This window comes from Pollachius pollachius (genome assembly GCF_949987615.1).
Source record: "Pollachius pollachius genome assembly, chromosome: 15".
Lineage (NCBI taxonomy): Eukaryota > Metazoa > Chordata > Actinopteri > Gadiformes > Gadidae > Pollachius > Pollachius pollachius.
The window spans coordinates 5,322,027-5,349,611 of NC_136948.1; the positions used below are offsets into that span (position 1 = coordinate 5,322,027).

The window sequence follows — 27,585 nt, forward strand, 5'->3', positions numbered from 1 at the left end:
ATAATGGCTGCAGTCGAGGTGGCACTTCACAGGCGTTGTTGTGTTTGATTTGGCTTCAAAACACCCTAACACGGCATGGATAAACGCCCGCGGACGTACGGATGTCAAGTGTACATCGCAGACTCGTAAAGTTGCGGTTGTCGAGAGGAAACGAAGTGCCATTCTGTGCGTTTGTCTGCCCATACTAGCGTTACGTTACGCCGCCTAAGAGCGACTGGTCGGGGGGCTGTCTTCTCTTACGTTACATGTCACCCTATGGTGGTCTGTGAACCCGCTTTAACAAACCCGCGATAAAGTTAGCCTCGACCCGGGACGTGTTACCGCGACGTGACGGGTTAATGAGGTAGCTCACGTCCCGCCCTCCAGACCAGGCCAGGCCAGCTCCGCTCGGGTCCGGTCCGTTTGCTCCGAGGAGATGTCATCGTGGCTGGGAGGACTGGGCTCCGGCCTGGGCCAGTCCCTGGGCCAGGTCGGGGGAAGCCTGTCCTCGTTCACCGGGCAGATCTCCACCTTCACCAAGGACATGCTGCTGGAAGGTGTGGAGGAGGTTGGAGGTAGGTGGTGGTGGTGTGTGTGGAGCTGTTGAGGCGCGGGTGTGGACGTCTGGACGGGTCCCACTCTGCCTCGTTTCAACTTGGAAAAGTACAAATGTAAGCTCAGCGCTTCTTGTTTCGAGACATCAGGTGTATAAGAACCATATGTCACAAATACGAACCTAGCTCTCGTCCCAGTGCAAACGAATCCAGTGGTCCGGCTGTCACTTGATCACATCCCCAAACAAGGATTTGCCCACTGTCATTATGGGGCATATATTAAAATATCGTTGTAAAATAAGTGTAAAATAATGCACACATATAATACGACCATTGTCAAACAGTGCATGCATCGCGCTTTGGCTCATTTTTTAGCTGGAAGAAGCCAAAGGTCTGTATTCAGTATTGGGGTATCACTGAAAACCGGATGTTCGTCATGTCACGCAACGACGCGTGGCTCGTTCTGTTTACCAAACCGTCACAACAGACCTAGGAGCTGACATGAAGATGCTCCTTTCTTTGGTCAATCATTTAAAGAAGCGTAGCAATTTCCTACTATAAATTTGAGCATTATTTGAATGATTAAGTTCATACATATTCTAAGGATTATAAACCCTGACTATTGTTATCATTAACCTTTTTGAAGGTTAACGGTATGTCCCAGAAACAGATTCAAATGAATGATTAGATTTGAGTTTGAAGAAGAAATTGTTCTTGGGTGTAATCATGAAGACTGTTACTGTACAGTACATACGGTTTGTTTTTACTTATATATGTCAATAAGATGAAGAGTCTTGGACAAACAGTTTGAATAATATGCGAGTGACTAACGCTGTCAACGTGTCAATCCCTTATTTAAACCATCCGATGAAGGTGTATGGCATCGATGTGCTCCTAACTCAGCCTCCCAACAATCTGTGTCTGTGGCTGATAAAGTTCAGCAGAGCCCAAGAACTTTGCTCTCCCATGTCCAACTCACGGCCTTCTCCACAACACCAAAACAACGTCATGATCTTATCACCCAGAGACTGTCTGGGCTTACACAAGCCTGGCTTCAACCCAAATATATACAGGACACCAACTAGATGTACTGTTGTTTAAGCTCAAATGTATTCAACTAACTTTATTTGTATGTTTTTCATTCCTTGGGGAGGGGATTTAAGTGCCATGTTCAGGGAGAGAGATGTGTTTGCCAGGCCAGTCAAGCCAGTTTGTCGTGTTTATCAGATGAGTCGGTCTGTGTGTGCAACCATAGGCTAGATTCATTTGAAGTGTATGTAGCTGTGTGTTTGCTCAAGTAACCCAAAACAAACCATTTATGGAATTCCATACGTGTGAAGTACTGGAGCAACGTTCTCCACTTCCTGTTCCTAGATTTTACGCTGAGCCTGTCATTTCCTCTGCTACCACAGATGCCGCCACGGAATTACAGGTCTCCAATTCCAAATTGATGCAAGTGGAGACGGCTTTCACTGCGCAGCGCTCGGAGGTACTGTGCCTGGAGCTATTGGGACCCAGATATTCACACTTTATCAAGGGTCGTTTTAACAGTTATTCACAGATTATTAAGGGTCCTTTTAACTGTAATACACAATTTATCAAGGGTGGTTTTAAGTTATTCATCCTTTATTAAGGGTGGTTCTAACCGTTATTCACACTTTATTTAGTTATTTAAGTAGTTATTTACACACTCTATAAAGGTTAGTACTGATGTTATTAGTTAAACATACTTTATGAAGAGTTTTGAGCACTGAATCATTGACATCGTTTTTAACCTTATTTTTGTAGTTCAGACTTTCATGAAACTCGTATACAACTTCTGACTTAAAATGCATGTAAATATATATATAAACAAGATCGTTTTATATACACAATCATTTATGTGGATGTGGCCAAGCAAGAACAATGTCACTATCAGCACCGGTGCAACAAGGAGATTAAATTAAAGAGACAAAAAGCAACTCAACAGCGTTATTTACCTTATTCACACGCTGGCTGGGTGGATCCTGCTAGCGCTTGGATCCAAGATGTCGAGCAGCTCAGGGTGTCCTGTGTTACGGACCCCGATGTCCCCTGTGCTATGACCCCTGTCTGTCTGAGCAGCACGAGCGACTGAAGAAGCTCCACGTGGAGCTGGAAGAGAAGCTGGAGGCCTCGGAGATCCAGAACAAGCAGCAGTCCACAGAGTACAGGAACCAGCTGCAGCAGAGAGATGTGAGAACGTGCTATGTTCATATAGAGATGATGTGTTCATGTTCATGTTCATGTTCATGTACCGACCTATGGTAATGTTATGTTTGTGTTCATATAGAGACCTATGAATGTGTTCTCTTCATATACTGAGACCTAGGGTTGTGTTATGCTCATATACTAGAGGCCTATGGTTATGTTATGTTTGTGTTCATATACTGAGACCTATGAATGTGTTATCTTCATATACTAGAGGCCTATGGTTATGTTATGTTTGTGTTCATATAGAGACCTATGTTTGTGTTCATTTAGAGACCTATGGATGTGTTATGTTTGTGTTCGTATAGAGACCTATGGATGTGTATGTGTTCATATAGAGACCTATGGATGTGTTTGTGTTCATTTAGAGACCTATGGATGTGTTATGTTTGTGTTCGTATAGAGACCTATGGATGTGTTTGTGTTCATATAGAGACCTATGGATGTGTTATGTTTGTGTTCATATAGACACCTATGGATGTGTTATGTTTGTGTTCGTATAGAGACCTATGGATGTGTTAGGTCTGTGTTCATATACTAGAGACCTATGGATGTGTTATGTTCATTTAGAGATGAGGTGTTATGTTCATGTTCATATAGAGACGTATGGGTATGATATGTTTGTAGATCTACCTGCCTAGGAACATCTGTTGACGTGCGTGCGTGTGCGTGTGTGTGCGTGTGTGCGTGTGTGTGCGTGTGTGTGCGTGTGTCCTTCCCTCCAGGTGGAGATCAGTCACCTGAAGGCCAGGCAGAGTGGTCTCCAGGACGAGATACAGACCCTCCAGCACTCCTCCCACGTGGCCATGCTCCCTCTCACAACCACTACCTCCTCATCCAGCGTCCCCACCACCACCACCTCCTCCTCCTCCTCCTCCTTCATGCCACACACCGTGGGTGGCCATCACGGTTTCCACGGCGACGAGATGGATCTCAGCGACGTCATGTGGTCGCAGCAGGAGATCAACCGTCTGGCCACGGAGGTGACGCGCCTGGAGGCGGAGCTGTCCCACTGGAGACGCGTTGCCCAGGTTACCACCACTCCCCCCGCCGCCATTTTGTTATCCCTCCCCCCCCCCGTAGACCGGGACGGGCAAACGTGTTTTATCGGAAGTTTCATATTTAACATTTGGATAGAAATGAACAGTATAAATGATATTCGACGGCAGATGTTTTATGTGGTGGGAGAGGCGTTTCCAAAAAGGTTATCCAGAATGGAGTTGATGATTGTCAAAACAATGTGAGAAGGATGTGAACTATGATACTGTATATCTTCATTCCGAAAACCACCTTTTCTTTAGGCGTCCAATTCAACTGGGTCTGGAAATGGTGACCAGGCGGACGGCCTTCAACTCCAAAGAACCATCGAGGTGAGGGGATTACTGCCTAAAACCCCTGTTAATCACATCTATGTGTACCGCAATCTGTTGTGTAAATACACATTAAACCAGGGGTCTCAAACTCAACTTACCTTGGGGCCGCCGGAGGTAAAGTCTGGGTCAGGCTGGGCTGCATCAAGTATTCCACAGAAAAAAGCAGCACAACTGACCCAATCTAAGTTAATGATCGGGCTATAATAAGATCACGTTGGCTATGTAATCGCTGACAACAGGGGACTTTCCCGGCAAAACCGGGACATCTGGTCACCCTATCAGGTGCGTTTGACAACAACGCGCGGGCCGCACTAACAATAAACTTTGATGTCAAGTAGGGGGCCACAAAATATCATCCCGTGGGCCTCAATTGGCCCCCGGGCCGCGAGTTTGAGACCCCTGCATTAAACCAAGTATTGTGGTGAGTATTGACACAATGTGTGTATGTGTGCGCTTGTGTACATGCATGTATTTGTCTCTGTGTACATGAGTGTGTGCATGTGTTTGTCTCTGTGTGTGTGTGTGTGTGTGTGTGTGTGTGTGTGTGTGCGCTTGTGTACATGGATGTGTTTGTCTGTGTGTGTGTGTGTGTGTATGTGTGCGCTTGTGTACATGCATGTGTTTGTCTCTGTGTACATGAGTGTGTGCATTTGTTTGTCTGTGTGTGTGGGTGTGTGTGGGCTTGTGTCCATGCATGTGTTTGTCTGTGTGTGTGTGTGTGCGCTTGTGTACATGCATGTGTTTGTCTGTGTGTGTGTGTGTGTGTGTGTGTGTGTGTGCGTGTGTTTGTCTATACGTGTGTGTGTGCGTGTGTTTGTCTCTATACGTGTGTGTGTGTGTCTCTATACGTGTGTGTATGTGTCTATACGTGTGTGTGTGTGTCTCTATACCTGTGTGTGTGTGTGTGTGTGTGTGTGTGTGTGTGTGTGCGTGCACCAGGACCTGCGGGAGCAGATGAGCCGGGAGGTGGACGAGCACCAGCACGAGATGGCCGCCCTGCAGGACGCCCAACGCCACAAGATGGCCGACTTCAGCCGACGCCACCGCGAGGAGCTGGCGGAGTATGAGGAGCGCATCGAGGAGCTGGAGGAGCAGCTCCACACCGGTGAGGAACAACACTCCTCCTCTCCTCCTCACTCCTCCTCACCCCAGAATCCCTCCTCACCCCTCCTCACCCCACCTCCCCTCTCTCTCTCTCCAGGGGAGAGATCTCAGCCCTCCTCCCCCACCTCCACCTCCCAGCCAGACGTCCAGAGCACCTCCCTCCAGCGAGACTCCCAGCTGGAGGAGCTGAGGGCCAGCCTGGAGGAGGCGCAGAGCAGCCGGGGCCTCCTGCAGAAGCAGAGGGAGGAGGCGCAGGAGGAGAACGCGGAGCTGCTGCAGAACTACTCGCGGCTCCAGGCGTCGGTGGCCGAGCTCCAGGCCCGGGTCCAGGAGCAGGAGCACAGGGCCGTGCACAGGGCCCAGATGGAGAGCGAGATCCAGGGGCTGAGGGAGGCCCTCGCAGGTAGTGACCGCCACCCCCCCAGGCTAAACCTCCCTCCCGAGGCCTTACTGGGAGGTCTTGAATCGAGGTCTGAGACCTGGCCAAAATGTCCGCCGTCGTTTGGCTTTAGTGGTTGGAAGTTGCCGGATTGAATCCCTGCTTGGGCTGAACGATTTGGGGAAATAATGTAATTGTGATTATTTCCAATAATTTATTTACACCAATATTGCGATTTAGTATGCGTTTTTTCTTTTTAAAGTTCCTTATGTTCTGTATTATTCACTAAACAAGCAATAAATCATTCTTTAGTATGACCAACACAATATTGTTTCGCAGTCAACATATAAACCGCTCTTTCCTTTAGGCCAGGCCTATGTGTTGAGATGAATTGATATTATATATATATAACATCTTTATTTAACAGTGGAATTGTAAAAATTGTAACCCTTTTTTTCATCATTTTTTTTCGCAGCATTTTTAATTAGCAAATCGCTTTCTATTACATCTTGATGTCGGTTTGAATTTGATTAATCGTTCAGCCCTAATCCCTGCTGCGTAGCCGTGTGGCCGTCAGAGAACTGGTGTTCAATATGCCTTCAATGTTCTCATCCTCGCTCTATCGCCAGCGCTGTACATTTCAATGTAACCGCATGGTGTTGTCTCTGGTTGTCATACTGTTGTGTATTTCTACATAACGGAGGTGTGAATGTGAATATTGCATGATGATGCTGAACACGTACTAACGCCGGCTTGTTTTGTTCCAGGCGCCGAACAGGAGCTGGAGAGACTGCAGGGTCTGCCTGAGGTTGGTGTAGTGCAGTGCAGTGCACGTGACATTAGGTCCTTCGACACTGGACCTCTGAATGCATACATCCCCCCCCCCAGTATCCCTCTCTCCCTCTCCTCCGTCAGGCTGCACCCAGAGAGGAGGTGGAGCACGCAGACATCCTGGAGCTGAACACCGTCATTGGCTCTCTGAGGGAGGAGAAGGAGCGCCTGGAACAGGACATGGTGTGTTTGTGTGTGTGTGTGTGTGTGTGTGTGTGTGTGAAATAATCCACAGTTGGTAGGCAAATTGACGTTTCTAATATGCTGCTGATAAAATACTATCATCTCTCATGCAGAGAGCAAAGTCCAGCTTTACATAGCAAATGTCTAGCATAGCAAAAGGCAGGGACTCATACCTCCTGAACCGGGAGTCTCCATCGCTTAGGGTTGTTGTGCTTGATGGTGGAGCACATCAGGGTGTGATGTAGGGCTGCTCGATTATGGAAAGGAATCATAATCCCGATTTTATTTTGGTCAGTGTTGAAATCACGATCATTCAAACAATTATTTTTGGAGTTTGAAAACATGATGCATTCATCCAGCGTATCTCTCCAGCTGTTATGCACTTTCTATCAAACATTTAATGAATGAAAAGAAAAAAGAATTCAACTCGACGTTTGACCCAAGAATTGAAGTCACGATCAAAATTCGATTAATTGGACAGCCCTATGTGATGCTCAGTCTCCATAGCTACGGGTTGCTGTGCTCGATGGACCATCGAGCACAGCAACCCGTAGCTATGGAGACTGAGCATCACACCGTGATGGGCTCTACCGTCGTCTCCTTGTCCAACAGCGCTCCCTGCAGGCCAGCCTGGAGGCGAGCGAGGCCAGGGGAGGTGGAGGTGGAGGAGGAGGTCCTGGGGAGTCCCTGGGTCTGGAGGAACTGCGGGAGGAGCTGGGGAGGAGAGCCAAGCGGCTCCTGGAGGCCCAGGAGGAGCGGGAGACGCTGCTGGCCAAGCTGGAAGAGCTGGACGGCCAGAACCAGGAGGCCACACAGGTCGGCGAGGCACGAGACGCTTCTGCTTGGCACGAATGTGAAATATGTAATGCGCTGTTTGGTTGACATGTCGACCCATGTCGAGGTTTGTCTGAATTGGACTGATTGTGTTGGACTGGTGCCTGTGAAACAGTGCCCAGGAGGGCTTTCTATGCTTCACTGTGCTTGTATCGCAAACGCCGTTAAGGGCTGATTATGGTCCCCACGTGACGCAACGCAACAGCCGCGCAGACGCAGTCGCGAGCCTGTTTTGGCTCTGCGTCGGGTTTTAGGGAGCGGACCAATCACGGCCCTTGATGCTGCCTCGCCTCGACGGGAGGTTGGCATTTTGTCACCCTGGCGGTGGACGCACGGAGGGTTTACGGAGCCCTGGCGTCCGCGAGGACGCCAGGGCTCCGTAAACCCTCCGTGCGTTTATGGGACCGTAATCAGCGCTTTAATGTGCATCGCATTGGACAATAATGTGCAGTCTTTGAACAAGCCTGTGAATAACCAAACTGTAGCATGAAGGCATCCCCACCCTTTAACATAGCAGTACGGTGTGCAAGGCTGAGGCGACGTCCTGACGTCGGGGCGTGTGGTTCTGCGTCTCCCTGTCTCCAGCACATGATCTCGGTGAAGGAGCAGCTCTCTGCGCAGCTGCGGGAGTCCCAGGGGGAGGTGTCCCGGCTGACCTCTGACCTCACGGCCCTGCGGGATAAACTCAGCCAGAGCGCCTTCACCCTCAACGACCTGCACGTGAGCAAGAGGACCCTGGAGGACACGGTGGAGGAGCTGAGGGGCCGGGCGCAGGAGCAGGCCAGGGAGGCGCTCAGCGAGGCCTCGGGGCTCAGGCGGTCCCTGCGGGAGAAGGAGGAGAGGCCGGACCGGGCGGGAGAGCGAGGGGACGAAGGAGAAGGAGCAGGGGAACGAGCGGAGCAGGAAGACGGGCCGAGGGCGGAGCTGCTGGAGAAGGAGAAGGAGTTGGCGGAGCTCCGGAGCGAGCTGGGGGAGGCGAGGAGCTCCCGTGAGGAGGCGATGTCCGAGAACTATGAGTTGAAGGTGAAGCTGGGGAAGCGCAGGTTGCAGGAGGAGGAGGAGGAGGAGGAGGAGGAGCTCGGCAGGCAGCTGAGGGACGGCCACGCGGCATTGAGCAGGACGGTCCTGGAGAAGGACACCCGCATCGAGGCCCTGAAGCTGGAGAAGAGCCAGCTGGAGGGCGAGCTGAGCCGGGCCGAGGGCTCGCTGGCGGGCCAGGCCCGGCGGTACCAGCAGACCATCGAGGAGCTGAGCCGGGCGCGCTCCCTGGACGCCACGGCGCTGCAGACGGAGCACGAGCGGGCGGTGCGCCTCAACCAGGACAAGGAGCAGGAGATCGCCCAGCTCAGGAGGGACGTGGAGCAGATGGCGGCGGACCACCGGGACACCAACGAGATGCTTTCCATCACGGTGGCGGGCCAGGAGCAGCTGACGGACCTCCTGCAGGAGAAGGACTCCTTCATGGACACGCTGAAGCAGAACGCCGCAGAGCTCCAGCGGGAGCTGGAGGCCAAGGCGGAGGAGGTGTCCCGGGAGGCGCAGGGCCTCCGGCAGGCGCTGGAGGAGCGGGACCGCCACCTGGGCGTCATGAAGGAGGACAACAGCCACCTGAGGGAGGAGATCGACCGGCTCCGGGACCAGCAGAGCCGGCCGCAGCCCCACACGGAGCCCCGCACGCTGGACATCATCACGGAGCTGGAGACGGAGATCCACCAGCTCAAGGCCGCCCGGGACCGCCTGGAGGACGAGACGCACGCCCTGAGGAGGACCGCGGAGGAGCAGCAGGCCTCCCTGCTGCTCCTCCAGCAGTCCCTCTTGGCCCAGCGGGGAGAGCTGGAGCAGGCCCACGCCCGCCAGGAGCAGACCCTCCAGAACTACAACCGCCACCTCCAGGCCCGGGACGAGGAGGTGGCGCGTCTCCAGCAGGCGGTGGACGGCCTCGGCGGCCCGCCTCCCCCTGCCCCCCGGGACCAGGGGGAGGTCATCCTACACCAGGACAAGGACGACCAGTCCCTGAACGGCGGCGAGAGCGACAACGAGAAGCACGACCTCTCCAAGGTGGAGATCCAGCGGCTGGTGCGGGGCATCCAGGAGAAGGAGAACGAGATCCACCAGCTCAGCGAGAGGAACGTCTCCCTGGCCCGGCAGCTGGACCAGCTGGCCCGCGACGAGGCGGGCACGCTGGCCCAAATGGTGCGGCAGAAGGACCTGGAGATCCAGGCCCTCCACGCGCGGGTCACCGCGGGCCAGGACGTCCCGTACCTCCAGCAGCAGCTGCAGGCCTACGCGCTGGAGCGGGAGCAGGTGCTGTCGGTGCTCAACGAGAAGACGCGCGAGAACGGCCAACTGCGCTCCGACTACCACCACCTCGTGGACGTCGTGTCGGGCAAGGAGGCGGCGCTGCTCAAGCTGCAGCAGGAGAACACGCGGCTGGCCACCATGAGCGACCCGTCGGGCAGCCGGGAGATGTTCCGCGAGACCATCCAGAACCTGTCGCGCATCATCCGCGAGAAGGACATCGAGATCGACGCGCTGACGCAGAAGTGCCAGACGCTGGTGGCCGTGCTTCAGGCCTCGGCGGGCCCTGAGCCCGGCGGCGGCGGCGGCGGCGGCGGTGGCGGCGGCGGCGTCAGCAGCAGCCAGTTTGAGGAGCTGCTGCAGGAGCGCGACACGCTGAAGCAGCAGGTGAAGAAGGTGGAGGAGTGGAAGCAGCAGGTGATCACCACGGTGAAGAACCTGCAGCACGAGTCGGCGCAGATGCACGAGGAGCTGCTGAAGCTGCAGGGCAAGGTGTCGGCCGACAGCGACTGCAGCTCCCAGCTGTCGTCGGACTACGCCCGCCTCATCCAGAGCTACGAGCTGAAGGAGCGGCGGCTGGGGAACCTGGGCCAGGAGCTGGCCCAGGTGCAGCAGAGCATCAGCCAGCTGAGCAGCACCAAGGATGTCCTGCTGGGCAAGCTGGACAGCGTGGTCCCCGAGGTCGCCGGGGTCGCCGGGCAGCTGGCGCAGGCCGGAGAAGCACTGCTCTCCATGGAACCTCTCGGTGAGTTTGTCTACAGACCCGGGGCCACCTTATGCACTTTGTTTGGTGCACTGCAGTGTCGCATTCGGAGTACGGCTCCTCGATTCATGGGGAAAATCATAAGGACGATTATTTTGGTCAATATTGAAATCCCAATTGTTTAAACAATTGTTTTTCTGAGGTTTGAAAACATGATGCATATATTCAGCCTTTCTCTCCAAAAACAACCACTTTGTAACTGAGAACTTTGACAATTTCCCTTTAAATAAATTCACACAGATATTGAAATAGAAAAGGTTCAAATCGAAAATAATGTGCAAATATGTATCCAGCTGTTCGCCGATTTCTAAAAAACATCTTATAAAAAAAAAGAGAGATTAATAAAAAAGTTGATTAACTGGACAGAACTAATTTGGAGCCTACGCTTGTGTCATCTGTATCCAGCTGAGTTTCTCCTGACCCCAGTCCTGACATGAAACCAACCCCACTAACAGGTCCAGTCCAGCGGGGGGCAGCACCGGCCTCGTCCGACGGAGGGCTGCAGCAGCTGCAGGCGGAGGTCCAGTCCCTGAGGGCCGTGGTGGCGGAGCAGGACGCCGCCATCCGGACGCTGCAGGAGAGCAACCTCCGGCTGTCGGCCTCGGAGGGCGATCAGCGGGGACGGGCGGAGGAGGCGCGCCACGCCCGGGAGCGGCTGGAGACGCTGCAGCGCGCCGCCCGGGAGAAGGACCTGCTGATCAAGTCCAAGGGAGACCAGCTGGCCCAGGCCAGCGAGGCGCTGAGGAGCCGCGAGAGCGACAGCGAGGTGCTGAGGCAGGCGGTGACCAACCTGAAGGAGCGCGCGCTCATCCTGGAGCTGGACGGACGCACGCTGAAGGAGGAGAACGAGGCGGTCGCCTCCCGCTCCCGGGAGAAGGAGTCGGAGTTCCGGGCGCTGCAGGAGACCAACATGCAGGTGTCCTTCCTGCTCCGGGAGAAGGAGTTCCAGCTGACCTCCATGAGCGAGAAGGCCGCCACCTTGGAGAAGATGCTCAAAGACAAGGACCAGGTTGGCCGGGGTTCCATCTCAGATTATGAAAGCTTTGGCTTTGGCTTTTGATTTTGATTGAGGTTTTGACTTGTTTTGTAGGATGCTTTGTATTTATAGTTGGAGCAGGTCCTGCTCCAAGACTCCGTGGGGGCTCATGAGTCAGTAGAGACTCCGTGGGGGCTCATGAGTCAGTAGAGACTCCGTGGGGGCTCATGAGTCAGTAGAGACTCCGTGGGGGCTCATCACTGCGTAGAGACTCCGTGGGGGCTCATGACTATGTAGAGACTCCTTGGGGGCTCATGACTGTGTAGAGACTCCGTGGGGGCTCATGACTGTGTAGAGACTCCGTGGGGGCTCATGAATGCTTAGAGACTCCTTGGGGCTCATCAGTGTGCCGCTGTGCCTCAGGGGAACTCCGGGGAGCTGAACCAGCTGCTGAACGAGATGAGGTCCATGCAGGAGAAGGCGGTGCTCTTCCAGCAGGAGCGAGACCAGGTCATGCTGGCCCTCAAGCAGAAGCAGATGGAGACCACGGCCGTGCACACCGAGGTATGAGGACAGCCCCTCTGAACCTCTAACCCCACCCTCCTGCACCCCCAGGCTCTAACCCCACCTCCTCCGTCTCCCGAGCCTCTTACCCCACCCTCCTCGTTGACCCAGCCTCTAACCCCACCCTCCCCCCCCCCCCCCCCAACCCCACCCTCCTTGTTGACCCAGACTCTAACTCCACCCACCTCGGTGTCCCCGCCCTCTAACCCCACCCTCCCCCTCGTTGACCCAGGCTCTATCCCCACCCACCTCTAACCCCACCCTCCTCATTGACCCAGCCTCTGACCCCACCCTCCTCTAACCCCACCCACCTCTTATCCCAGCCTCCTCCGTGTCCCCAGCCTCTAACCCCACCCTCCTCTAACCCCACCCTCCTCCAACCCCACCCTCCTCATTGACCAAGCCTCTGACCCCACCCTCCTCTAACCCCACCCTCCTCGTTGACCCAGCCTCTAACCCCACCCTCCTTTAACCCCACCCTCCTCTAACCCCTTCTCGTTGACCCAGCCTCTAACCCCACCCTCCTCTAACCCCTTCTCGTTGACCCACCCTCCTCTAACCCCACCCTCCTCATTGACCTAGCCTCTGACCCCACCCTCCTCTAACCCCACCCTCCTCTAACCCCTTCTCGTTGACCCAGCCTCCTCTGAACCCCACCCTCCTCATTGACCCAGCCTCTGAACCCCACCCTCCTCATTGACCCAGCCTCTGAACCCCGCCCTCCTCATTGACCCAGCCTCTGAACCCCACCCTCCTGGTTGACCCAGCCTCTGACCCCACCCTCCTCCTCCGCCCCCAGCTGCAGCGTGTGAAGGACAAGGAGGCCCGTCTGAACGTGGAGCTGGAGCGGCTGCGGAGCCACCTGCTGGAGATGGAGGACTCCTACACCCGCGACGCGCTGGCCGCCGAGGACCGTGAGGTGGAGCTGCGGCGGCGGGTGGCGCTGCTGGACCAGAGGCTGGCCTCCTCCTCCAGCGCCGTGGAGAACGCCAGGTCGGTTGCTAGGTTACCGTGGTGAGGCTGTTGTTGTTGTTGTTGTTGTTGTTGTTGTGTGGCTGTGGAGCATCTTCCCCTCAGGAAACCATTTTACTTACTATTTTGTATGCATAGATATAGAGGTAGATAGAGATATATCTAGAGATAGATAGAGATATATCTAGAGAAAGATAGAGATATATCTAGAGATAGATAGAGATGGGACCCCTCTCTGGCCCCCCTCTCTGGTCCCCCTCTCTGGTCCCCTGTCCCCCTCTCTGGTCCCCTGTCCCCTCTCTCTGGTCCCCTGTCCCCTCTCTCTGGTCCCCCTCTCTGGCCCCCCTCTCTGGTCCCCCTCTCTGGTCCCCTGTCCCCTCTCTCTGGTCCCCTGTCCCCCTCTCTGGTCCCCCTCTCTGGTCCCCTGTCCCCCTCTCTGGTCCCCTGTCCCCCTCTCTGGTCCCCCTCTCTGGTCCCCTGTCCCCCTCTCTGGTCCCCCTCTCTGGTCCCCTGTCCCCCTCTCTGGTCCCCGGTCCCCCTCTCTGGTCCCCCTCTCTGGTCCCCTGTCCCCCTCTCTGGTCCCCCTCTCTGGTCCCCTGTCCCCCTCTCTGGTCCCCTGTCCCCCCTCTCTGGTCCCCTGTCCCCCTCTCTGGTCCCCTGTCCCCCTCTCTGGTCCCCTGTCCCCTCTCTCTGGTCCCCTGTCCCCCTCTCTGGTCCCCCGCCCCCCTCTGAAGGCTGTCCCCTCCCCCTGCAGCCTCCAGGCCGGCCTGCAGGTGGAGTCCCTCCAGGAGCAGCTGGGTGCGGCGGTGAGGCAGAGGGACGAGGCCCTGATGAAGCTCCACACCTCCCAGGAGCAGGTGAAGCAGTACGCCCATTCGCTCTCCAACCTGCAGATAGTGCTGGAGCAGTTCCAGCAAGGCAAGTGGCACCAACACACATTTTTCTGCGCGTCAAGTCAATCGTGGCGGTTCCGATCAGGAGAGCGAGAAACACGGATGACCGTCAAACAAAACTACGCAAACATTATGTCTGCCCCCCCCTAGTCACAGCAAGGAGGGAACCTCCATCTTGTGTCCCCTGGTTTGGAGAGTTTTTCCCTAGTCCCTTCAAAAGGGCTTGGGGTTAATGGGTGTCCCTCTACGCTCTAGTGACTGTGATATAAGGGCCATGCTAGTTCCTCAGTGTGCCACCTTCTCACCACCTAGTCCCCGGCTCTCCTCTGGTTCAGCCGTGGAAGAGTTCTCTGGGTCTGGGTACTGTGCAGCTTGGCTTTGTGTCATGGGGTTTAGTTTGACAGGGGGGTGTATGATATATCAACTGTAGAGATGTTTGTGCGACGTTGTTCATCACAGTGTTGTTTACAATAATATTGACGGCAATAATGTTGTGGAGAACGGTGTTTAATATCATAGTCCTCATGATCATTTGTTGTTTACTATGATTTTCATTACGATCAAGGTTACGATGATTGTGTGGCTACCATGAATGTTGCTTTGCGATATTGTTGTGTACGATCATCATGTTGTTATCGTCAATGTCGCTTAGGATCACGTTGTTTACGATCACACCTGCGGTGGCGGTGTTATTGTTTTTTTGACGATGTGTTATTGACGAGAACGCCCTCTGTGCCCGCAGAGGAGAAATCCATGTTCTCGTCGGAGCTGGACAAGCTGAGGAGGGAGAAGGAGGCGCAGAGGAGCAGAGCCGAGCGCCTGGAGGACCAGGCCTCCGCCCTGCAGGTACCACCCATCACCACCATCACCACCATCACCACCATCACCACCATCACCACCATCACCACCATCACCGCCCATCACCACCATCACCACCATCACCGCCCATCACCACCATCACCACCATCACCACCATCACCACCATCACCACCATCACCACCATCACCACCCATCACCGCCCATCACCACCATCACCACCATCACCACCATCACCACCATCACCACCATCACCGCCCATCACCACCATCACCGCCCATCACCGCCCATCACCACCCATCAACACCCATCACCACCATCACCGCCCATCACCGCCCATCACCACCATCACCACCATCACCACCATCACCACCATCACCACCCATCAACACCCATCACCACCATCACCGCCCATCACCGCCCATCACCACCATCACCACCATCACCACCATCACCACCATCACCACCCATCAACACCCATCACCACCATCACCACCATCACCACCATCACCACCATCACCACCATCACCGCCCATCACCACCATCACCACCATCACCACCATCACCACCCATCACCACCATCACCGCCCATCACCACCATCACCACCATCACCACCATCACCACCATCACCACCATCACCACCCATCAACACCCATCACCACCCACCATCACCACCATCACCACCATCACCGCCCATCACCACCCATCACCACCATCACCACCATCACCACCATCACCACCCACCATCACCACCATCACCACCATCACCGCCCATCACCACCCACCATCACCACCATCACCACCATCACCACCCATCAACACCCATCACCACCCACCATCACCACCATCACCACCATCACCGCCCATCACCACCCACCATCACCACCATCACCACCATCACCACCCATCACCGCCCATCACCACCCACCATCACCACCATCACCACCATCACCACCATCACCGCCCATCACCACCCATCACCACCATCACCACCATCACCACCATCACCACCATCACCACCCATCAACACCCATCACCACCATCACCACCATCACCACCATCACCACCCATCACCACCATCACCACCATCACCACCATCACCACCATCACCACCGCCCATCACCGCCCATCACCACCCACCATCACCACCATCACCACCATCACCACCCATCAACACCCATCACCACCCACCATCACCACCATCACCACCATCACCACCATCACCACCCATCAACACCCATCACCACCCACCATCACCACCATCACCACCATCACCACCATCACCACCATCACCACCCATCACCACCATCACCACCATCACCGCCCATCACCACCCACCATCACCACCATCACCACCATCACCACCCATCAACACCCATCACCACCCACCATCACCACCATCACCACCATCACCACCATCACCACCCATCACCACCATCACCACCATCACCACCATCACCACCATCACCACCATCACCACCATCACCACCATCACCACCATCACTCACGATCCACAAGAAACAGCGGAGCTACAAACTGCTCGTCCTCAGTGTTGTAATGAGCTGGTTGTCTGTGATGAGTGTGTGAGGGCCGAGTGTGTGAGGGCCGAGTGTGTGAGGGCCGAGTGTGTGAGGGCCGAGTGCGTGAGGGCCGAGTGCGTGAGGGCCGAGTGCGTGAGGGCCGAGTGCGTGAGGGCCGAGTGCGTGAGGGCCGAGTGTGTGAGGGCCGAGTGTGTGAGGGCCGAGTGTGTGAGGGCCGAGTGTGTGAGGGCCGAGTGTGTGAGGGCCGAGTGTGTGAGGGCCGAGTGCGTGAGGGCCGAGTGTGTGTGAGGGCCGAGTGCGTGAGGGCCGAGTGCGTGAGGGCCGAGTGCGTGAGGGCCGAGTGCGTGAGGGCCGAGTGCGTGAGGGCCGAGTGCGTGAGGGCCGAGTGCGTGAGGGCCGAGTGCGTGAGGGCCGAGTGTGTGTGAGGGCCGAGTGTGTGAGGGCCGAGTGTGTGAGGGCCGAGTGTGTGAGGGCCGAGTGCGTGTGAGGGCCGAGTGTGTGAGGGCCGAATGCGTGAGGGCCGAGTGTGTGAGGGCCGAGTGTGTGTGAGGGCCGAGTGTGTGAGGGCCGAATGCGTGAGGGCCGAGTGCGTGTGAGGGCCGAGTGTGTGAGGGCCGAGTGTGTGAGGGCCGAGTGTGTGAGGGCCGAGTGTGTGAGGGCCGAGTGTGTGAGGGCCGAGTGTGTGAGGGCCGAGTGTGTGTGAGGGCCGAGTGTGTGTGAGGGCCGAGTGTTTTCTGGGGTATGAGAGTGTGTGAGGGCCGAGTGTGTGAGGGCCGAGTGTGTGAGGGCCGAGTGTGTGAGGGCCGAGTGTGTGTGAGGGCCGAGTGTGTGTGAGGGCCGAGTGTTTTCTGGGGTATGAGAGTGTGTGAGGGCCGAGTGCGTGAGGGCCGAGTGTGTGAGGGCCGAGTGCGTGAGGGCCGAGTGCGTGAGGGCCGAGTGTGTGTGAGGGCCGAGTGTGTGAGGGCCGAGTGTGTGAGGGCCGAGTGTGTGAGGGCCGAGTGTGTGTGAGGGCCGAGTGTGTGAGGGCCGAGTGTGTGAGGGCCGAGTGTGTGAGGGCCGAGTGTGTGAGGGCCGAGTGCGTGAGGGCCGAGTGCGTGAGGGCCGAGTGCGTGTGAGGGCCGAGTGTGTGAGGGCCGAGTGTGTGAGGGCCGAGTGTGTGAGGGCCGAGTGCGTGAGGGCCGAGTGCGTGAGGGCCGAGTGCGTGAGGGCCGAGTGCGTGAGGGCCGAGTGCGTGAGGGCCGAGTGTGTGAGGGCCGAGTGTGTGAGGGCCGAGTGTGTGAGGGCCGAGTGTGTGAGGGCCGAGTGTGTGAGGGCCGAGTGTGTGAGGGCCGAGTGCGTGAGGGCCGAGTGTGTGTGAGGGCCGAGTGCGTGAGGGCCGAGTGCGTGAGGGCCGAGTGCGTGAGGGCCGAGTGCGTGAGGGCCGAGTGCGTGAGGGCCGAGTGCGTGAGGGCCGAGTGTGTGTGAGGGCCGAGTGTGTGAGGGCCGAGTGTGTGAGGGCCGAGTGTGTGAGGGCCGAGTGTGTGAGGGCCGAATGCGTGAGGGCCGAGTGCGTGTGAGGGCCGAGTGTGTGAGGGCCGAGTGTGTGAGGGCCGAGTGTGTGAGGGCCGAGTGTGTGAGGGCCGAGTGTGTGAGGGCCGAGTGTGTGAGGGCCGAGTGTGTGTGAGGGCCGAGTGTGTGTGAGGGCCGAGTGTTTTCTGGGGTATGAGAGTGTGTGAGGGCCGAGTGTGTGAGGGCCGAGTGTGTGAGGGCCGAGTGTGTGAGGGCCGAGTGTGTGAGGGCCGAGTGTGTGTGAGGGCCGAGTGTGTGTGAGGGCCGAGTGTTTTCTGGGGTATGAGAGTGTGTGAGGGCCGAGTGTGTGAGGGCCGAGTGCGTGAGGGCCGAGTGTGTGAGGGCCGAGTGCGTGAGGGCCGAGTGCGTGAGGGCCGAGTGTGTGTGAGGGCCGAGTGTGTGAGGGCCGAGTGTGTGAGGGCCGAGTGTGTGAGGGCCGAGTGTGTGAGGGCCGAGTGTGTGAGGGCCGAGTGTGTGAGGGCCGAGTGTGTGAGGGCCGAGTGCGTGAGGGCCGAGTGCGTGTGAGGGCCGAGTGCGTGAGGGCCGAGTGCGTGAGGGCCGAGTGTGTGAGGGCCGAGTGTGTGAGGGCCGAGTGTGTGAGGGCCGAGTGCGTGAGGGCCGAGTGCGTGAGGGCCGAGTGCGTGAGGGCCGAGTGCGTGTGAGGGCCGAGTGCGTGAGGGCCGAGTGCGTGAGGGCCGAGTGCGTGAGGGCCGAGTGTGTGTGAGGGCCGAGTGTGTGAGGGCCGAGTGTGTGAGGGCCGAGTGTGTGAGGGCCGAGTGCGTGAGGGCCGAGTGCGTGACGGCCGAGTGCGTGAGGGCCGAGTGCGTGTGAGGGCCGAGTGTGTGAGGGCCGAGTGTGTGAGGGCCGAGTGTGTGAGGGCCGAGTGTGTGAGGGCCGAGTGTGTGAGGGCCGAGTGTGTGAGGGCCGAGTGTGTGAGGGCCGAGTGTGTGAGGGCCGAGTGCGTGAGGGCCGAGTGCGTGAGGGCCGAGTGCGTGAGGGCCGAGTGCGTGAGGGCCGAGTGCGTGAGGGCCGAGTGTGTGTGAGGGCCGAGTGCGTGAGGGCCGAGTGTGTGAGGGCCGAGTGTGTGTGAGGGCCGAGTGTTTTCTGGGGTATGAGAGTGTGTGAGGGCCGAGTGTGTGTGAGGGCCGAGTGTTTTCTGGGGTATGAGAGTGTGTGAGGGCCGAGTGTGTGAGGGCCGAGTGCGTGAGGGCCGAGTGCGTGAGGGCCGAGTGCGTGAGGGCCGAGTGTGTGTGAGGGCCGAGTGCGTGAGGGCCGAGTGTGTGTGAGGGCCGAGTGTGTGTGAGGGATGAGTGTTTTCTGGGGTATGAGAGTGTGTGAGGGCCGAGTGTGTGTGAGGGCCGAGTGTTTTCTGGGGTATGAGAGTGTGTGAGGGCCGGGTGTTTAAATGGAGCTCTCCGTCCCCAGATGAACCTGGACGAGGCCAACAGTGCTCTGGAGTCTGCCTCGCGTCTGACCGACCAGTTGGACCTCAACGAAGAGCAGATGGAAGCCCTCCGCAAGCAAGGTGAGACCCCCCCCCCCGCAGACACACTTCTTACAGCTCTTATATAAGCCTTCCTGCCCACTGTGATGTTCCACACCTGAACAGACCTTATATAGGCCTTCCTGCCCACTGTGATGTTCCACACCTGAACAGACCTTATATAGGCCTTCCTGCCCACTGTGATGTTCCACACCTGAACAGACCTTATATAGGCCTTCCTGCCCACTGTGATGTTCCACACCTGAACAGACCTTATATAGGCCTTCCTGCCCACTGTGATGTTCCACACCTGAACAGACCTTATATAGGCCTTCCTGCCCACTGTGATGTTCCACACCTGAACAGACCTTATATAGGCCTTCCTGCCCACTGTGATGTTCCACACCTGAACAGACCTTATATAGGCCTTCCTGCCCACTGTGATGTTCCACACCTGAACAGACCTTATATAGGCCTTCCTGCCCACTGTGATGTTCCACACCTGAACAGACCTTATATAGGCCTTCCTGCCCACTGTGATGTTCCACACCTGAACAGACCTTATATAGGCCTTCCTGCCCACTGTGATGTTCCACACCTGAACAGACCTTATATAGGCCTTCCTGCCCACTGTGATGTTCCACACCTGAACAGACCTTATATAGGCCTTCCTGCCCACTGTGATGTTCCACACCTGAACAGACCTTATAAAGGCCTTCCTGCCCACTGTGATGTTCCACACCTGAACAGACCTTATATAGGCCTTCCTGCCCACTGTGATGTTCCACACCTGAACAGACCTTATATAGGCCTTCCTGCCCACTGCGATGCTGCCAGTGAGTGTGTCTGGGTGCTGGTCTACAAACGAACTACACTACTATAATCGTCATACGCACATCATGTGCACGGCTCTCCCTCCACATCCATCTTCTGGTGCTGGCCACGTTCACAGCCCTATCTGACACACGCACACACGGCACACACACTTACACACACCTTGCCATATATAGATACAGAAGGGGTGCACAGAGAATACAATAACATAACCCCCCACACACACACACACACACACTTTTTCACTTTAATAACGTGTCTAACTGTCAAAGTGACTTTGGGAATTCTCTCCAATTACGATAATAGAAACCCTGGCCGTGGCGATGGGATGAGGTCATGGGCGAAACGCGATGAGCTCACTTCTATAGATGTCCCCTGGGCACAGTGTTGCATGCACGAAATAAATAACTGGAAAGAAAAACCTCAGATTTCTCCCACTTCCATGCATTTTGCACATACCCCTGTGTGTGTGTGTGTGTGTGTGTGTGTGTGTGTGTGTGTGTGTGTGTGTGTGTGTGTGTCTATATATAGAGATCCATTCAGCTGTATCCATACAGACATAGATACCCTGGATTATATATGCCTTGAGAATGTTTCCCAGGCTGAGCGCCCATGCCTTATCAGCGGCTGAATAACACCGAGCTCTTAGCCGACCGTGGCAGCCCACCCGACCATCTACCCCCCCGAGTCCGGAGCCCGCCATAACTCCGGGGGGGAGGTCATGTGACTTCTGCTGCTGCGGTCATGTAGACCATGTTGGCTTTACACACCATGAAACCCGTGTGTGTGTGTGTGTGTGTGTGTGTGTGTGTGTGTGTGTGTGTGTGTGTGTGTGTGTGTGTGTGTGCGCCCCCCCTCAGTGGAGCTGCGGCAGGAGATGCTGGAGGAGGCCCAGACCAAGCTGATGGAGCTGCTGAACAGCACCGAGGGCAAGGTGGACAAGTAGGTCCCCCCCCCCCCAGCTTATTGCCCCTTCTCCCCCCTGTCTCCCCCGGATACGTGCCCTGCCCTTTGCTAACTTCCCCAACTCCCCCCCCCCCTCCTGTCTCCCCCGGACAAGCGTCCCTCCCCTAGCTCACGGCCTTGTCTCCCCCTGTCTCCCCCCTGTCTCCCCCCTCCCCCCTGTCTCCCCCCTGCCCCCTGTCTCCCCCGGACAGGCGTCCCTCCCCTAGCTAACGTCCCTGTCTCCCCCCTGTCTCCCCCCTCCCCCCTGTCTCCCCCGGACAGGCGTCCCTCCCCTAACTAACGTCCCCGTCTCCCCCCTGTCTCCCCCCTCCCCCCTGTCTCCCCCGGACAGGCGTCCCTCCCCTAGCTAACGTCCCTGTCTCCCCCCTGTCTCCCCCCTCCCCCCTGTCTCCCCCGGACAGGCGTCCCTCCCCTAGCTAACGTCCCTGTCTCCCCCCTCCCCCCTGTCTCCCCCCTGTCTCCCCCTATTCCCTGTCTCCCCCCTGTCTCCCCCGGACAGGCGTCCCTCCCCTAGCTAACGTCCCTGTCTCCCCCCTGCCTCCCCCGGACAGGCGTCCCTCCCCTAGCTAACGTCCCTGTCTCCCCCCTGCCTCCCCCGGACAGGCATCCCTCCCCTAGCTCACGTCCCTGTCTCCCCCTGTCTCCCCCCTCCCCCCTGTCTCCCCCGGACAGGCGTCCCTCCCCTAGCTAACGTCCCTGTCTCCCCCCTGTCTCCCCCCTCCCCCCTGTCTCCCCCCTCCCCCCTGTCTCCCCCGGACAGGCGTCCCTCCCCTAGCTAACGTCCCTGTCTCCCCCCTGCCTCCCCCGGACAGGCGTCCCTCCCCTAGCTAACGTCCCTGTCTCCCCCCTCCCCCCTGTCTCCCCCGGACAGGCGTCCCTCCCCTAGCTAACGTCCCTGTCTCCCCCCTGCCTCCCCCGGACAGGCGTCCCTCCCCTAGCTAACGTCCCTGTCTCCCCCCTGTCTCCCCCTCCCCCCTGTCTCCCCCGGACAGGCGTCCCTCCCCTAACTAACGTCCCTGTCTCCCCCCTGTCTCCCCAGGCAACTGATGCGGAACCTGTTCCTGGGCTACTTCCACACGCCGCGCAACAAGCGCGCCGAGGTGCTGAGGCTCATGGGAAACGTCCTGGGCCTGAGTCGGGAGGACGTGGATAAGGTAGAGGACGGGACCTGTTGACTCGTTGCGTTGATGTGGGAGGGGGTAAAGAAGGGGCGATGTGATCGTGAGGCGATTCCGGGCCATTCCAAGATCTCCAGGCGTTCAGGGAGACAGGTTTGATCGGAGGAAAGCGAGTCGGAACGCTGGCGTCTGCAGTCATTTGGGGTGGGTGGTTGTCGGGGGGTGGTGTCTTGGGGATTTTGGGAGATTTGTCTCAGGGGTGTGGGGAGGGGGGGGGGGGGGGGGGGGGGGGGGGTCTCGATGCAGCGGGCGGTCTGCGTTCACTCGGGCCACGGGGTGCATACCAGAGCCGTTAAACCATCCACTCTATCCGTCCTGGCGAGAGACACAGACGTCTGAGGGTAGCATAAAAAGGGCCCGATTATTGGTAATGGCTCCTCTAGCTCCGGCCCCCTGAACGCTCCCAGATGCTCTCCAGCGTCAGTCTCTCACCCGGACGGGGGGAGGGCCACCCCCCAAAAGGCTCTTTGTGAATGTGATGAAACCTCTCTTATGGTGTCAGCGCTCAAAGCAGAACGAGAGGTGATTAACATGTTGTAGTCTCTAAACATGGCGGGTAATTAAGATGTTGTAGTCTCTTAAAGGACAACATTGTGGTGATTAACTTGTTGTGATCTCTTAACATGTTGGTCATTAACATGTTGTCGTCTCTTAACATGCTGGTCATTAACATGTTGTAGTCTCTTAACATGTTGGTCATTAACATGTTGTAGTCTCTTAACATGTTGGTCAGTAACATGTTGTAGTCTCTTAACATGTTGGTCATTAACATGTTGTAGTCTCTTAACATGTTGGTCATTAACATGTTGTTGTCTCTTAACATGTTGGCCATGAACATGTTGTCGTCTCTTAACATGTTGGTCATTAACATGTTGTAGTCTCTTAACATGGTGGTCATTAGCATGTTGTCGTCTCTTAATATGTTGGTCATTAACATGTTGTTGTCTCTTAACATGGTGGTCATTAACATGTTGTTGTCTCTTAACATGTTGGTCATTAACACGTTGTCGTCTCTTAACATGTTGGTCATTAACATGTTGTAGTCTCTTAACATGTTGGTCATTAACATGTTGTAGTCTCTTAACATGTTGTAGTCTCTTAACATGTTGGTCATTAACATGTTGTCGTCTCTTAACATGTTGGTCATTAACATGTTGTCGTCTCTTAACATGCTGGTCATTAACATGTTGTAGTCTCTTAACATGTTGGTCATTAACATGTTGTAGTCTCTTAACATGTTGGTCATTAACATGTTGTAGTCTCTTAACATGTTGGTCAGTAACATGTTGTAGTCTCTTAACATGTTGGTCAGTAACATGTTGTAGTCTCTTAACATGTTGGTCATTAACATGTTGTAGTCTCTTAACATGTTGGTCATTAACATGTTGTTGTCTCTTAACATGTTGGCCATGAACATGTTGTCGTCTCTTAACATGTTGGTCATTAACATGTTGTAGTCTCTTAACATGGTGGTCATTAGCATGTTGTCGTCTCTTAATATGTTGGTCATTAACATGTTGTTGTCTCTTAACATGGTGGTCATTAACATGTTGTTGTCTCTTAACATGTTGGTCATTAACACGTTGTCGTCTCTTAACATGTTGGTCATTAACATGTTGTAGTCTCTTAACATGTTGGTCATTAACATGTTGTAGTCTCTTAACATGTTGGTCAGTAACATGTTGTAGTCTCTTAACATGTTGGTCAGTAACATGTTGTAGTCTCTTAACATGTTGGTCATTAACATGTTGTAGTCTCTTAACATGTTGGTCATTAACATGTTGTTGTCTCTTAACATGTTGGCCATGAACATGTTGTCGTCTCTTAACATGTTGGTCATTAACATGTTGTAGTCTCTTAACATGGTGGTCATTAGCATGTTGTCGTCTCTTAATATGTTGGTCATTAACATGTTGTTGTCTCTTAACATGGTGGTCATTAACATGTTGTTGTCTCTTAACATGTTGGTCATTAACACGTTGTCGTCTCTTAACATGTTGGTCATTAACATGTTGTAGTCTCTTAACATGTTGGTCATTAACATGTTGTAGTCTCTTAACATGTTGTAGTCTCTTAACATGTTGGTCATTAACATGTTGTCGTCTCTTAACATGTTGGTCATTAACATGTTGTAGTCTCTTAACATGTTGGTCATTAACATGTTGTAGTCTCTTAACATGTTGGTCATTAACATGTTGTAGTCTCTTAACATGTTGGTCATTAACATGTTGTAGTCTCTTAACATGTTGGTCATTAACATGTTGTAATCTCTTAACATGGTGTTTAATTAACATGCACCAACAACATAATGTTGAGTTACAGCGATTGGAGTACTTCCAATGTATTCATGTTCTCATTGGCCAAGCACTCGATCTCCCCACCTCTCTCTCCACCACCACGACTGTACACAGTGGTAGTCGCACGCCCTGCCAACCCGTTATCAGCCAGGACACCTTCCCGCTCGGGCAGGCAAGAGGAAACTCCCTTCAGGACGCGTTTCCTCCTGGGGGGGTAGTTGGACCCCCCCAATGCTCCAGACTGCTGGCAGGAAGCCAGTCTGAGGGGGCAGGTGGGGCGGACCCTCGCAGTGACCCTCGCGGTCTCTGGTCCTAGTGGAGACCTTGTTCTGCTGAAGACAACCTCCTGCTGCCTGGCTCCTCCCCTCTCTGACTGAGGCCGGGGGGGAGGTGGAGGTGGAGGTGGAGGTGGTGGTGGTGGAGGTGGAGGTGGTGGAGGTGGTGGTGCCGGGGTTGGAGGTGGAGGTGGAGGTGGTGGAGGTGGTGGTGCCGGGGTTGGAGGTGGAGGTGGTGGTTGTGGAGGTGGAGGTGGTGGAGGTGGTGGTGCCTGGGTTGGAGGTGGTGGAGGTGGAGGTGGTGGTGGTGGAGGTGGTGGTGGAGGTGGTGCCGGGGTTGGAGGTGGAGGTGGTGGAGGTGGTGGAGGTGGTGGAGGTGGTGCCGGGGTTGGAGGTGGTGGAGGTGGTGGTGGAGGTGGTGCCGGGGTTGGAGGTGGAGGTGGTGGAGGTGGTGGAGGTGGTGGAGGTGGTGCCGGGGTTGGAGGGGGTGGAGGTGGTGGAGGAGGTGGAGGTGGTGGAGGAGGTGGAGATGGAGGTGGTGGTGGAGGTGGTGGTGGTGGTGGTGGTGGTGGTGGTGCTCTGGGGTGACGGAGCTCCTCTGTGTCTCCATCAGATGCTGGAGGAGGACGGCAGGCCGGGGGTCACCGGCTGGGTGTCCAGCTGGTTGGGGGGCCGGGGGCCCCACAGTGTCCCCAACTCCCCCCCGAGACCCGGGCCCGGACAGACCCTCAACTCTGTGAGACCTGACACACACACACACACACACACACACACACACACACACACACACACACACACACACACACACACACACACACACACACACCGAGAAAGACAGACAGAGGATCTTCTTGTTTTGTTCAATAATGTTTGGACTTGTGTGTGTGTGTGTGTGTGTGTGTGTGCTTGCGTGCGTGCGTGCGTGCGTGCGTGTCGCAGTCCTTCTCTGAGATGTTCGTCAAGTTCCTGGAGGTGGAGTCCAGCACGGACCGCCCGCCCCCCAGGATGCCGGTCCAGGACATGAAGGCCCTCGCCGCCCCCCCCCCTCCAGGCAGGGGGGCCGGCAGCTCCTCAGGTGACCACTAGGGGCTGTGCAGCATGCTGTGTTCTGATTGGTCCTCATACGATCATCAACGCGCCGCTGTGTCTCAACCTCGTGTCTGTGTTGCGGCACGAGCCCGTGGGGTTTAACCTCTGACCTTTGACCCGGTGTGCCTCAGGGTCGGCGAAGAGGCCGTCGGACCCCAACCCCTTCCTGGCGCCCCGCTCGGCGGCCGTCCCCCTGCTGGCCGCGGGGGTCGCCCCCGGCGGGGCGGGCGGGCACCTGCTCATGAAGCCCATCGCGGAGGCGCTGCCCTCCTTCACCCCGGTGCCCGTCTCCAGCGAGGCCAGCGGCCTCAAGGACCTGCTGCGGCAGTGAGGCCCCGCCGCTTCCTGTCGCCAGCCGGCACGCTCCTCCACAATAAAAGTTTGGCACGACTGACGAAACTGTTGGGCTATGGGGGACGCTGAGTCGGGGACCTTAGGCCATGTTGGTTCCTCGCGGGGGTTTGACTCTGAGGAAGACGAGGGAGGGCATGTGAAGGGTTTTCTGGGGCGGAGGGGAAGGTGGGTTTGGTCCTCAGTATTGTTTTCTATGCAACTAATTCTCTTAGGGGGGTGGGGTAGTGCCCCTGCTCCGCTACCCGGAGCTCAGAACAGTGTTTGCCTGAGTAGTTACACGTATCCAAAGCTTTTTCTTTTTTTTCTTTTTTTACACACATATATATATATATATATATATATATACTTAATATTTCACTAGTGAGCAGGACGCTATTCTTAGCGACAGCTTTTCCACAGCGTTCCCCACCACAGGAGGCGTCGTCCTGTGGCGAGGCGCGCACTAGCTGCCTCTGAGGCGGGCGTGCCGCTCGAGGCTGGATCCCGTTCCCTCGTGCGGCGCAGGGAGGCTGACGCACGCACCCGGCCGCGGCCTCTGGCAGGCGTCCGCAGACGTGTGTGGTTTGAGTTCCATCTGCTGAAGCCATCCGGCCTTTCCTGCAGACGGTGGTCTTCTCCCGCGGACGCAGGCTGCGGCCTGCGACCCAGCGTCATAATTACAGCGAGCTGCGGCGGTGGGGGTGACAGGACACGTTGGCGCGCTTCTGTGTGCGAGTACATCGCTGTCATATATATGGGGGTGTGCGCGCGTGTCTGTAAAGTTCAGGCTTTTTATTTGTATTTATGGACACTTGGGACCTTCTAGAAATTCTAAGTGCCTAACGTTTTTGCTTCTTAGGAACGAGCGATGGGGGTTGTAAATGGGGAATATTAATGTTCATTTGCGACGTGGAAGAGAAGCTGCACATTGTGTAACAGTGTTGCGCCATGGCCGTTCCACTTCTTTCTAAGGAACATCCTTCATGGAAGCCACTAGGTGATGAGGAAAGCTGTACAAATTGTAAATCCATAGAATGATTTATAAAATGTGCCCTCTGGAATTCAGAGGTATCAAATAAACAGGTTCAATTGAACTTGAATGAAAATTATCACGTGTACATCTCTATTGTTTGGCTTCCTTTTCCGACCAAATAAAGGCCCTCTTTTTGCCCCTTTGGTAAAGTTTCTGTTTGTTTTCTCTTTTTTGATGCAACACGGGAGAGAAAGTTTCATGTTACAGGATCGATTCCCAACGTCTGTGTGTCTGAGAGAGGGAGGGGGAGAGACCGTGG

General features: G+C 55.8%; 1 protein-coding gene across 2 annotated transcripts; it reads left to right on the plus strand.

Moving 5' to 3' along the window:
* trip11 (thyroid hormone receptor interactor 11) lies at nt 1-27,478 on the plus strand. 2 transcript variants are annotated; one of them, XM_079752309.1, is made up of 22 exons: nt 1-554; nt 1,946-2,022; nt 2,637-2,747; nt 3,488-3,793; nt 4,064-4,132; nt 5,075-5,240; nt 5,337-5,642; nt 6,386-6,426; nt 6,534-6,632; nt 7,245-7,448; nt 8,052-10,509; nt 10,983-11,536; nt 11,927-12,067; nt 12,867-13,060; nt 13,794-13,957; nt 14,675-14,778; nt 19,264-19,363; nt 21,016-21,097; nt 22,161-22,275; nt 25,485-25,607; nt 25,811-25,946; nt 26,092-27,478. In XM_079752309.1, the coding sequence occupies exons 1-22, from the start codon at nt 416-418 to the stop codon at nt 26,289-26,291; spliced, it is 5,889 nt and encodes a 1,962-aa protein (XP_079608435.1). In that variant the 5' UTR covers nt 1-415; the 3' UTR covers nt 26,292-27,478. The 2 variants fall into 2 exon arrangements, with proteins under 2 accessions (XP_079608435.1, XP_079608436.1); XM_079752310.1 differs by lacking the exons at nt 25,485-25,607; nt 25,811-25,946; nt 26,092-27,478 and adding an exon at nt 24,711-24,969.
* The last annotated feature ends 107 nt before the right edge of the window (nt 27,479-27,585 follow it).

What these genes read in the sequence shown, in the direction of transcription:
- trip11 (XM_079752309.1), top strand. Translation starts at nt 416, where the DNA reads ATGTCATCGTGGCTGGGAGGACTGGGCTCCGGCCTGGGCCAGTCCCTG. An exon ending in ACCAGGCCTCCGCCCTGCAG is followed by an intron (nt 14,779 to 19,263) that starts GTACCACCCATC and finishes CTCCGTCCCCAG; the next exon opens with ATGAACCTGGACGAGGCCAA. An exon ending in GTCGGGAGGACGTGGATAAG is followed by an intron (nt 22,276 to 25,484) that starts GTAGAGGACGGG and finishes TGTCTCCATCAG; the next exon opens with ATGCTGGAGGAGGACGGCAG.